This window comes from Marmota flaviventris, chromosome 16 (assembly GCF_047511675.1).
Source record: "Marmota flaviventris isolate mMarFla1 chromosome 16, mMarFla1.hap1, whole genome shotgun sequence".
Taxonomy (NCBI): domain Eukaryota; kingdom Metazoa; phylum Chordata; class Mammalia; order Rodentia; family Sciuridae; genus Marmota; species Marmota flaviventris.
The window spans coordinates 37125684-37138950 of NC_092513.1; the positions used below are offsets into that span (position 1 = coordinate 37125684).

Sequence of the window (13267 nt, forward strand, 5' to 3'; positions counted from 1 at the left end):
GTCAATATGATTAATCATCTGAGTAGGATAATGGTTAGTAGTGACAGACTCTGAGCTTTCCTCTTTGGAGATTTCTTTGTTACAGCTTTAATTAAGAAAAGGTCAAAGAAGAGTGGTTGAAATGACTGGGGTGCACTTAGAATTATGGGGGAGAGGATGGAATGCTATCACATCACTGCCTTTTGATTGAATCTCTACTGACTGAATTCTTTGAAGATTACAGATACGTTTTTTAAAAAATAATTATTTAATTTTTCAGCTCCCATTAACATCAGGGTACTAAATTTGTTGGTAAAAAGATTAAGGCAATCTTATAGTTTTGAGAGGTTGAGCTATGAAAAAGTAGCTGCTACTGTATCCAGAAGCTCGGGGAATTTGAACAAAGTGATGGGATTAGTCAGCTGAAGAGTATATTCTTAACCATAAGGAGGGGATTAAATTAGCGTGCTTATACATTTTTAAACACACAAATTAATAGGTGTTTATTATATTAATCTATTAAAACAAATGAACATTCACTAGTTCATCAAACCTAAAATTGTCTTGGGCTAATCTTGCAAAAATAGGTCTAAGGCGTCAGAAGCAGTAATAGAAAGGAACTTTGGAAATAGTCAAGGTAGGAGAGAGTTCTAGAAATGAAGTGGTGAGGACAGTGAGCATCAAGCAGTGGACATTAAGTGTTTCAGCATGCCTTTGTGAAGTGGAAAGGGGACCTGGTAATGCTGAAGGTGGAAAACACTTTAATGGGAATTTAACCCACTGGTTCATTTAGTAGTGGTAACCTCAGAAAAACTATGGACCCTTAGCTCAGAAAAAAATTGGAGTTGTTCAGCAAAATTAAAATATTTCCAAAGAATTGGTTGGCTAAATAATTCTTGTATAACAGTAGCCTAACCTAGATTGAAACAAACATCTAAGTTTACAGTCTGTTCTTTCATTTTCATTCAAATTGCAAATGTACAATTATTAAGAAAATCAAGTAGCTTTAACCAACCTCCTATGTCACAATTGAAATAGAAAAACTTCATGAATAAATACCTTTATCCTAACATACAGGGCTACCTGAATTCCATATTTACACATCTGAAAGCAAACTTTGTATGTTCTGGGACTTGAAAGCAAGCTTCATCAGTATGGGTACTCAGATATGTTCTTAAGTAATCGAATTGTTGAAAGACAAAGAAGTGATTTCCATATGATCCTATCATACTACTTTTGTTCTTTTTCAGTTCTATGTTAAGTGAAAGGGCGTTGTTTCACAAATTAGCATGTCCTTGGAATGAGACAAGTGTCTGCATCACCAGCCTGTGGTCATCTGATAGGAAATAGCAAAGAACCGACTGGTGGGACCCAGTGTCCTGCATCCACCTGAATGCTCATCTTTGGCACAACACCCATTCGCACAAGTTTTCACCTTAGCTAAGACATAAACAAGGTTACAAATTCTATGATATATTCAAGGGAAATATCCAAACTAACATGGCAAAAGACTTCTATATTGAATTAGGTGAAAAGTGTCTTCGTGACACCTTCGGCATGCCGTGGCTCTGCCCCTTGCTAAGACTCCTTGTCACCAGCTCAGACTGTTCCCCTTTCTAAGGACAGTCAAGAAGCCAAACCTGCACTAACCATGATGGGTTGTTCCGGAGCATGTTGACATACAGCCCGATGAGAACATGTTCATCGGCTAGCCTGTCTGCCACATTCAGGCTGTACTGTATCCTGAAACAGGGCAGGAGGAAAGAAAGAGAGGTGAACAGAAATGAGCAGGAAAAGCAGGAGTGAGTCTGTGGTAGAAAAAAAAAATCTGGAAATCCAAGGCAGTAAAGGGAGTGTCTAAACAATGTTCTAAGAAAAACACAAGCAAAACCCAGGCAAAGGAATTCACAATTTCGTTTGACTAACTTTACAAATGAAGACTTCCATTTAGGCTGAACAATTTTTTTGGAAAACAGATCTGCATTCTTTGACCATGAGGGCCAAAGAATTCATCTGTACTGTAAGAGGTTGCAAGCAAAGCAAAAAAAATTTTTTTTGAAAATCATATCATCAGGTTAGTCATTTAAAAGAAAAACAAAGGATATTAGAAAGTGAATAACAACACAGATGTGTCCACGCAAAATAACTAGTTGGTGCTGTTAATTGGGTTATGACAGGTCACTGCTTTCACTAAACTGAATATGGTCTTTCACTCACAGAGCATTTTTGCAAAAGAAACTCCATTTTTAGTTTGGTTAGTTCAAGGTTCCAGTGCACTCTGGCTGTAACTTACCCTTTGCCCTTCAGCAAAGCTGGAGCAGCCCTAGCCAGCATTTTGTTCTGCTCTACTTCACTGTCCTTGGGAGGAGAGCTGGTTAATAAGATGGGAAAGCCAAGAAGAGCGTAAACACGGCAACGCATTCAAGACAGAAACTGGCAACAGAAACTCCCAAGGCTAGATCCAAGCTCTATTTGCAAAGATCTGCAATATTTTGAAACTTTCAAGATGTTTTCAGATCTCCACAGAGTTCGACTAGGAGTGAAAACCTGGTCTGAGAACTGGAATTAGAATTACACAGGCCACTTCAATTCCAGATTTGCCCTCTGCTGTTTGCTCAGTAAGTGAGCATTTATATTTCATATGCCTAGACATCATGAAAATTTTTTCAACATCCATTAGAGGTTAGCATGAAAACAGTCCAGTAGTTCACCAAGTCCTGCCAACCTTTAGATCCCACTCTAAAGGAATTCTTCTGTCGTCCCTAAATTTTCCAGCTGTCTATGTTGCATAGACTTGAAAAGTACCTAGAAATGGCTTCATATTAATAGTGTTTTACTACTTTAAGCACAAGTCACTTGACCCTTGACTGAGAAGTTACAAAGAAAACTGTCAGAGAAACAGAAAAATATACTCTGGAGATTATATATGTATTCGTATTTCTTATGTCAATATTGATATATAAGTAGTGAATAGAGTCCTGTCACTAAAGCCATTTTTAACATAGGAATATTAATTTCATTTAGTAATTTAAAGGACAATTTTAATGTTTGAAATATTGTTTTATAATTAATCAAGTGTGGCCAAGCCAAAGTCACCCAAGATTTACTGTGATGAATAGGCATACTTCCCTGGGATATATGGTATTTCAACTAGATTAGTAACCTGTTTTAAGAGAGTTTGCTCCTTTGTAGGTTAAGAATTTCCCTACACATTGGTGTACCTAAAACTATCCCACACTTCATGGAAAATACAAAGGTAAACTGTCCAACTTTGTTAAAATACCAAGTATTAGCATGGTATCTAAAAGTATAGGGTTTTGCCACAATTTTCTCTAGATTATATATAAAGTATTAAAATCTTACAAAACTTTTAACTACAAATTTTAAGGTACTACAAAGTACCACTTTTTCAGACAGAAATTCAAAACACATAGAAATGTATAAATGAATAGCCTTAGAATTATACATATTATGATTAGTATTGTTACTTTGTAACAGTGTATTCAAAAGCTTCCTTAAATAGTGAAATCTGATAAATTTATGTCAAATTTGATTTATAAATAAAATGTCATGATAGAGTAGCCGATGGTGTTTGTGAGTATTTGGCATATTCACTTGGCCTTTTAGATGGGCATCTGTAACATAAAGTATTTCTGTGCTTAAAAAGTATAGCTGCACATAAAAGAAAAGTGACTTTAGAGTGTGGGGTGCAATGTGATGTTTTGTTTTGGTGTATGTACATATTATTGAATGATCAAATCAAACTAACATTTATCATATCATATACTTATTTTTATTGTAGTAAAAATATTTAAATCCTATTCTTTTTGTGGGGGGGATATGGGGGATTGAACTCAGGGGCACTCCATCACTGAGCCACATCCCCAGCCCTATTTTGTTATTTTATTTAGAGACAGAGTCTCACTGAGTTGCTTAACGCCTTGCTGTTGCTGAGGCTGGCTTTGAATTTGCCATTCTCCTGCCTCAGCCTCCCAAGCCACTGGGATTACAGGCATGTGCTACCGAGCCCGGCTGAAATCCTATTCTTGCAGCAATTTTGAAGCACACAATTTGATGCTATTAACTACAGTCAACATGCCCAGCGATAGAGCATTACAACTTTGAAAACAATAAATTAGATGAATGTTCTAGGAGACTCTTCTTTCCTGATGGCCTTATTTTTTTCCCAGCATATTGATCTTTATATTCTAAGACTGAAATATACTCATCAGGGTCAAAGACCACCTTAACCCCTCATAGGTGGTGTTTTCAGTGACGTTCCCTTATCCCACCAACACAATATCCCAAACCTGTCTACTATAGTCTTTCTATTGCCCAATATCCTCAGTGACTTTTTTTTTCTGAATTAAGGTAGATTTATCTATCATATAATTGATTTCAGATGCTTGCAAAACCACTTGGAACACTGTGTGAAATATCAATGATTCTTTCCTCCCAACTAAAAGATTTCCCTGCCTTATTGTGTTTCTTTGTTCTTTGAATCCCAGAAACAGTGTAGCAGTATTTCTTTAAACCAATCTAATAATTACCCATGTATATCCACTGATGCTGAATGTGTGAGATAAAAAGAAAAGAGAAGAAAAAGAGCAAAAAGGAACACAAGAAAATCAACCAAAGAAATATGTTTGCTACAAACTATTCCCGTGGTGCTTTATGGGAGAAACCCACGGTTGCTGTGGTAAAGCCCAAAAGTGATCTTCCCACCACTTGGTCACTCCACAAACATGGAGGAGCTTTCTGATATAAGTACCTAGTAGGGCCAGGGTGTCAGGAAAGAGGCAACTGACTAGTTTTTCATTGGTGATCTTATTTCTTTTTCTTCAATTATTTAGCCTTTTCTCTTTCTTCCTCTCCTCCATTACCCTGTTTTCCCTCTTCTTTCCGGATCTCTCCTTCCCTCTAAGAGATGAGCAGATATTCTAAGTATTCACATCTCTTTGAGTTTTGTTATTTTCTTTGTACTGACCCTTGCCAGTGTTGGCTTGAGGGAATCATTTAAATCCTTTCATTTTCTTTTTCCTCCTCATATGAATTCTTGGAAAAACCTGTTGCTGAAAAATATAAGGGTAATACCATGCACATTTTTGAGTTTGTGGAAATAAATTATTTTGTTTTGCTACAGGAGCAGGAGCATTTCTTCCTTTTTGGTACTTACTGTTCACATAGTTTCTACACTTCCTGGAGCTAGATTTAAATTCTCATTACTTGTTTCTGGGAAGTCAAGAATATGACCATGCATGAAGGTGGCCAAGGGCACAAGAAAAAAAAAATAGCTACTCTTTCAAAATAAAATAGATCAGGAACTTCAGAGAGTTGAGTTAGAGGCAGGTTTTTATTTAAACTTGAGTCTTTAAAGTCTTCCCACCTGAGGTACCTTCTCCAGAATCCCTTCTGCTGCTCCCCAGGAGCTTGAAGAAGGGAAGCAAAGTGAACTTTTTTTTTTTTTTCTTCTGAATTGTGAAGACAGTGACTCCTTGAGGCAATGTATTCTCCTACTGTTTCATGGAATAGTTTAGATTTTTAAATTTTCATCTTATAGCTGGGTGGCTTGCATTGAGAAGTGAAGTGGTATTTCCAGTTGATTATGGGCTTTAGGGTCAGGCACATGGATGTGGCACCTCTTCCTTACCCAGAAGCACTGACAGCATCTCAGTGTGTCAGAATGCAATTATGACATTATACAACTCTAGCTATTGCTCCCAAAGCTGCTCTTTGCCCTGTCTCAAATTGAAATGCACTCTTCCTTTCAGCCTCTGAAACTGGGAACTACTTGGGGCTCCCTCCACATGGAGGATAACATGGCTGATAACATCTTTCCTAATCTAAGTCTCAAGGAGAAGCAAGACCACATTCCCAAATCATATATATATGATATGTTTACATATATCTCATTTTTTTTCTGCCAGGCTCATGGCAAGTTATACAGACATCCCTCTGCACACATATTATCATTGCTGTTTACCCTGGAGGGCACGGCAGGAAATTTTACAATTTGTGTGTTCTTCAGGAGGCAGAACGGCAGGGAATATTCCTTGAGATTGTGTTTTATTTTTTTTTCCCCTAAAATATCTTCAGCAATTTACTTTTAAAAACCTCTCTGGAAAACAGCATATCTAATGATAAATAGCCTTTTCCCAAAAGTTTCATACAAAAGCCTACAGATATGCAATGACTTAATGGATTCTGGAAGGATAGATATATTCATGTTTGTTTATTTTTAATTCTCCCCTTAGTTTTGGTAACAACCAAAGCCAGTATTTTTAGTTTAGTGCAAACATTTTTAGGAAATCCTCAGGTAACAAAATTATACGCAAATGCTCCCTGGAGTCTTACCTGAACCTTGAATGCGTTTTTAAAAGTCACTTATGCCTATGTTGGATCACTATATCAGTCTTGGTCAAATAACTTTTTTCTTCTACTGAGCACAGTATTTAAAAAGCCTGGATAAGAATATTATATAATCAAATTGGGAAATATGAAATATAATTATTACCACAATATTTAAAAATAAATATTTATTTCTGTTGATTCTTGAATAAACCTGTGTGGTATTTGGAGTTGTAAAGAAGGATTTGTAAAGTTGACTCTCTCTTTAAGTAACTTTCACTTGTGAATAAAATTTTTCTTCTCACTACTATTTACACAGTTTAGTAATAAAGTCACCAAACTAATTAAGCACAATTAGAGTCCATTGATCAGTTTTAAGAGATAATTTCCTGAAACATCCTGTTTCACTTTCTTTTTCTAAGCTTTTAGTAGCTTAGAATTGAAATGTAAAATGTCTCTTATATGCAAATCAGCAAGCATATAAAAAATAGGTTAGCATCTTAGTAGAAGAGTTAGATGTCAATCAAGTACGGCAGGCATAAATGTTGTCTCATGTTGAACAGGTACCAATCCTGCTTACTATGATGTCCCCCAGTATTATCAAGTCATAACAATTGCATTTTGCCAACAGAACCTAGAGAAGAGTGTGCTGAGTGCACAGTGTGTACCAAAATCACCTGAAGCATGTTAGTAAGATTAAAAAGGTTAACAAAGGAAAAAAAGAGAGGTGATTGTGGTTTTAATTATGCACTAACAGTTAAATATAGGAAATTGTTAGAATTGAGTGAAAAGACTGAGTGAATTCAAGTTTGAAAAAAATTTAGTGCATACGTGGCTCTAGGGATACATGAAATAAAGAATTATCTACAGAGGGTAATTATTTCAAATTTCATGTAATTTCACACAATATCCTCAGAACAGTGTAAGACTGAAGACATCTTCAGGGTGGTGTCAGATGTTGATTTATCTATTTCTCCATTTTTATGACTGAAAATGGATAGGCTTCTTAGAAAAAAAATAGTCATGGAGAGAACTTTTGATTTTCAGAAGCAAATCTACATTCAATATGTCAGTTTTATTTCTAGACACTTTTGATTACCAAATCACAAATGCTTGAAAGTTAGTTTGAACAGTTTAATTCAGATTAAAAGCCTTGGTTGTTAGGTAAATAATCTTTGGGTAAGCAAAAGCATTTGGAAAAAAAATAATAAAAAAAACCCCACAGTGAATTAGTTTTTCTTTGGATGAAAACACAACCCAATTAACCCAATGACCAAGAAGGAGTCAACCAACAAAAACCACCAACAAATGCTACTTCACCCAGGAAGAACTAGGATTTAGGAAGTGCTTGGGGTGGGTGGAGGGCCCTCCTCATAGGTATTATAGAGGCTAATAATGTCAGTAATAACCAGTGTGACTGCAATGAACCAGAAAATGGTATATTAGACTGCATTCAGCACACTATATGAATTCCAGGTCATTTCCTAATAATGACAGGATGATAGGATCTGGCTAGGTGCTCTATGTAATAGCCCAAAAGCTTCCTTTTATGAGTGATTTCCACCTTAGAAATTGCAACTATGAAAATACCTGTGAAGTCTTTAAGCAATATTTCTAATATCGGAGGTAAAAGAAACTAGTCATTCAAATTTCCAGTGTACCTTATAATGGCCAATGAAGAAGTTGGGCCATAATCAAAGAAGTTTATTTATCATAGGAAAGGCCTAATTAACTCTCTTATAAATTAAACCAGGATTTTGGAAAGATAATTAAGATTTTACAAGAGGCACCAACAAAGAAAGAAGATCCTCAGAGGCCCGAGGCTGTGGGCAGTGAACGGGAGAGAGGGCCATATGAGCCTGGCTTTGTGGTCAGTCCTTGCGATGATATTTGCAGTAAGGCTATGCCATCTTTCATAAGCTTAGATAAGAATGCTGGCTGCCATGTTTAGCTATTGGAGGCCTCTTCCTAGTGAGCATGATCGATGGCCATCAATCCAGCTATTCTTTCCTATAAATTTACAAGAAAACAATCTTGGCATAAGAACATAGATAATGATCAAGAAAATGAATGAGGTGAATATGTCTATAATTTATATTATTTGACCCACATCCTACCTAACTGCTAATCAGCATTGAGTGCACACATGTGCATGTGTACACATTTAGACAGGTACACACACACAAGAGGACTTCAAAGGACTAAAAGAGAGTGCCTTTGAGAATCCCTTCTTTTAAGTAATGGAAAAGTGTATCAAATATATCACTGGAAAAGGAACAGGGGATGTGACAGATGGTGGTGGTAACCAGAGGTACACACTCGTAAATCTGTGTGAGGTGGATTACTCGGGATGTCAGAAGACTTCAAAGATTCACCCTAGTGCCTTTTGAAGATCAAAGTGGTAGACTTGTAAAGGACTCTAGGCGGGGAATGCCAGGAGTGTGGAGAGAGGATTTTGCAATGGTGATTTTAATTCATCCTCACTCTGTTTTATCTTTCTAAGATCTCTGAGATTTCTAAGTTAAAGTACAAAAGACTAACAACTCAGGCTAAATAAAATACCTGCATGGCCAGCTTCCCTACTTTATTAACGCTGCCCTAATACTGAACAGTACTGTTCTTGGCCTGTTTCGGTTTTATTTGATTTTAAAGGGGGCAGCTGGGGGTGCAGTGGGGTTGAGGGCAGACTTCTAGGTTATATGTCTTTAGTCCTGTTCCAATCATAGAAGGAATAGGGCCTTTAACTTATGCCTTCATCTGGCATGATGGGTTTCCATCAACCTCAGTGTATCGACATACTTAAGAAAGCAAAGTGGATCACCATCATTATCAAGTGACAGAAACCAAGCACTGATAGTTAGAAGTTGGTTTTGAAATTGCTACTCCTACAGGAATCAGACTGTTCTTCTTGGGGGAGAAATGGCCCTTGCCCAGTGGAAAAGAAAGGTCTTAAGGCTGGTTAAGTCCTTAAGTCTTTCTTTAACTGCAGTAAGGTCCAGCCACATAACATCCTACTTAGCACTAAAGATCATCCCCAATGGCTCTTTAGTTCTAGTGTCTTAGAAGTCATCCTCTAGGGACTTAGAGATTACACAAAATCAGAGAGTTGTCCAAATGAGAGCCAGCACAGTACTCTTCACATATTCACCTCATATGTACTGGTATGAAGGTATGAAATGAATAAGAAAGAAAAGAGCTGAGAAGTCCAGCTTAGGTTGAAAATTTTCTACGGAAGCTCTTTAAATCCCAGAAGAACTTCATCTCCACTAGGACATGCGATAGAAGGATTTTAGTGCTCTAACAGAGAGACTAGCCATCTAGCTGGGGGAACTACTTCTATGATTAGTGATTCAGGGATACTGACCGTGTGCTGTGGTCAAGCTGATTTACATACAGCTTAATGAGCGAATGCTCTTCAGCCACAGGGCTGGGTGCACTTATCCCCTCAGGTAACCTGAGGGATGCAAACAATGAGACCTCATTAAAACCTCCATGGACAGAGCAAGGCCCACTCAGAGAGGAAGAACATTCAGTGTACAGAGCTTTATTGAACAGCACCCTTCACACAGAAACCAGGGTCCAGTCTCCATGGTGACAGGAAGAACTGCACGCTTTAAACAACATGTCTGTGGTTCACAGGGAACATGCCAAAAGGACTGAAAATGGGAGAAAAGGGAAATGATCATGTTTTAAGTTAATGGGTAGCATGTACCCTGGAGAAAGCAGAACAGCTCAAAGCATTATAGGCATATTTTAGGGTAGAGGAAGTCATGTTATCCATCTAGACGCATCCACCATAAGCACCGTCCGAGCTGAAATGATATAAAATGACCTTCAGTAAGGATGGGGTCTACCTCTGCTTGTCATTTACAGAATGTAGAGTTTCCTAATAAAAGCACAGTTACTCTAAATATCACACCGGTCCTTTCCTAGGTAGATGAACAGGCCTGTGTGTCTTATAGACTTCACAGGTTAGGGTTTTCTTTTGAATTTGCTGGTGGTTCTGGAAAAACCAACAGGAAGTTAGTGAGGACTTAAAATCATCATTTTGCTGTGGATGTTCTGCAGTACCAGGACCTCCTCATTTCTACTTGTTGGAAATAACATGTACTGCCCATTGTCCTAATGCTGCTTGCTATAATTATGGGATGGTGGGAAACATCTTCATCTCAGGTTCCCATTGATGGGCAAACATAGGAATGCAGGGGAAAAATTAACAGAGTCTTGCTGTCTTCTGATCCTTACTAGAATATGCCAGGATATTTGTGAAACTGGAACTTTACAAAACTCTTTGGGGAAAAGATGGATGGATTATGTTTTTTTTTTTTAATATGAGCTTTTTTTTTTCTCCCATTCTATCGATTTACTGGCAAATGCCATCATTTCATTCTTCTTTATGGCTGAAAGGCATTTGAGAGCTTATGTTAAATTACTCACTCCAATTTTCCTTACCTCTGTTCCTGATTTCCTGTAAACCTTCTCCATGTATATACAAAACAACTTTCAGGTGCTTGATTTGTGATATTTGATCAAATGACTCAGAGCACCTCTTGAGCCCTGCATGTTTCCAACGCTAACTGTTAGAGAGTACACTTCTCCTGTTCCTGAATCTTGTGCAAAAAAGATGAGACATACATCCACCCTTTTAAAAAGTTCTTGTTATCATCCACTAAGTTATGTACATGGAAACTACATTTCTAAGTTTGGTCTTCAGCCTCTAGCCTCAGGAATTCCAGAAGAGGACTTGCCAGTAGAAGATTCCTTTATATCTGGAGCCTCAAATAATGAGATATTTCAGAATCTAGATAATAACATGCCACACATCTTGAAATTCCAACAGACCACTCCATGTGCTATAACATGACTCACTCAGTGAGATGGAATTCCTGGGCGTCCATAGTGAAATTAGAACGTACCCCACATTCTTACTGTGGGGGCGATTAGAAATGCAGGTTTCGAGAAATGACATGAACCCCAAAGGCATCCCAGCCCTCTTTAAATGCTTCCAAATAACTGAAATTGAAGACCTGGGATGGATATGTACAAGTCAGTTTCCAATAATAGTCTCCTGCACTTGACTTACAATAGAATATTCTTCTTGCCATGGAACCAAGGCTTATTTCACAACAGGACTTAAGAGGACTGGAACTTACCTCCTGGTAATAAAAGGACTTCCTGAGGAGGGAACAGAGTGGGAGAACAGGGTGTCGTTCATGCTGGTTACAGGTCTGGGAGGCCTAAAACAGAATACAGTGAGTGTGGACATTTAAAGCAAAGCTGAGTCACAAGTGAAAAACTATCCACAGCCTTTGAGGATAGGGGATGGGAAGATGTTCTACCCTGCTCAGGGTCCATACGAAAGCAGACATGCTCCAGTTAGATTATTCAAGTGTTTTAAAGTTCCATTTCCTTGAGAATGTAGCATCTCAGTAAAACACGGAAGGAAGGTCTCTGGACAACATGAGCAGGTTTATTCATGGGCTTGGAGCCTTGGTGTTTCACTGAATCATGTTCTCGAATGGGTCAGGATGTGGAAGAAGGCTGTTGCCTTACTTCTACTTGGAAAACCTGATGATCAGAATCCATATCCTTTTGGAAAGAGGAGGATTCCTGAGCTCTTGGAAACTCCCCTTTATGTTCCCCATGACAATGGCCCTCTCTAATATACAAAAGGGCACAGGCTGCCAAACAATATTTTGCCCTATTTTCTCTTTATTTTTGTTGTTGTTGTTTATAAAACTTAAAAAAATTTTATTTGTTCTTTTTAGTTATACATGACAGTAGAATGTATTTTGACATATCATATATACATGGAGTATAACTTCTCATTTTTGTGGTTATACATGATGTGGAGTTACACTGGTTGTGTATTCACATATGTTATGTCTGATTCATTCTACTGTCTTTTGTATTCCCATCCCCCTCCCTTCTCTTCATTCCCCTTTGTCTAATCCAGTGAACTTCTATTCTTCTTTACCTACTGCTTATTGTGAGTTAGCATTCACATGTCAGTGAGAAATTTCAGCCTTTGTTTTTTGAGGACTGGCTTATTTCACCTAACATGATAGTCTCCCATTCTATCGATTTACTGGCAAATGGCATCATTTCATTCTTCTTTATGGCTGAATAATATATATATATATATTTGTGTGTGTGTGTGTATATATATATATATATATATATATATATATATATATATATATCACATTTTCTTTATCCATCCATCTATTTTCTTTTTATTCTAAATGAAGGTACAATGAAACAACACAAGGACTCACTGTTTCTGATCTTGGACTGATCCCTATGATGGGGTGCATGGTGTAAGGTATCCCCTTACTTCACTCTATTCATATGATCAGTGTAAGGAAACAGGATTCAGTGTTTTTCAGAATTCTCCTTGGCCCTAAACATCAATTAAGTGCATCGAGTCTGTCTTCCATGGTCTTTCTTCATTTTATTCTGTCCCTCTTTCCCTATCATGAGTATTTTTAGTCCAAACAAAACTATGGAGCCAAGATCCCTATCTCATCTCCAAGCAGTTTTTGGTCTTATTTTAGGTTCAGTGTAAGATACTGAACAATAAGGTGAGATGGGATTCAGAGTTCAGGAGATGGACAGGGAGGCAGGGAATCATTCTGAGTCAGAGGAAGTTTTGGTTTTAGTCTAATTCCATATTTGAATTTGACAGTATAGAATTTCTTGAAGATGAGGCAGTATTTACAGTAGCCCAGAGGATAAACTCAATTAATGTTGGCTTGGTTAAAAGCCAAATTTGTAAATAGTTTAATTTTTAGAGAACCAGAGTTAGTTTGGGATTTTATAACAATGAGACTCTGGGGAAAACAGACTTGTCTATCCCAATGTATTTATTGAAATGGACATGACACCCCATAGGTATTAAAATGTCAGTATTATGTGCAACAATTCTTTGACATTTTTT

General features: G+C 37.4%; 1 protein-coding gene across 8 annotated transcripts in view; it reads right to left on the reverse strand.

Moving 5' to 3' along the window:
* The window catches only part of Dtna (dystrobrevin alpha), a 355871-nt gene that overhangs the window by 52805 nt on the left and 289799 nt on the right, over positions 1-13267 (reverse strand). For 5 of the 8 annotated variants that reach the window (XM_071602817.1, XM_071602815.1, XM_071602816.1 and 2 more), the window contains one exon: positions 11481-11564. The exons of 1 other annotated variant lie outside the window; for it this stretch is intronic. In XM_071602817.1, coding sequence (XP_071458918.1) covers positions 11481-11564 — 84 coding nt within the window. Of the gene's footprint in view, positions 1-2272; positions 2351-9691; positions 9782-9886; positions 10140-11480; positions 11565-13267 lie in introns of those variants that run through there. 2 more of the 8 variants (XM_071602821.1, XM_071602820.1) reach the window with 2 other exon arrangements.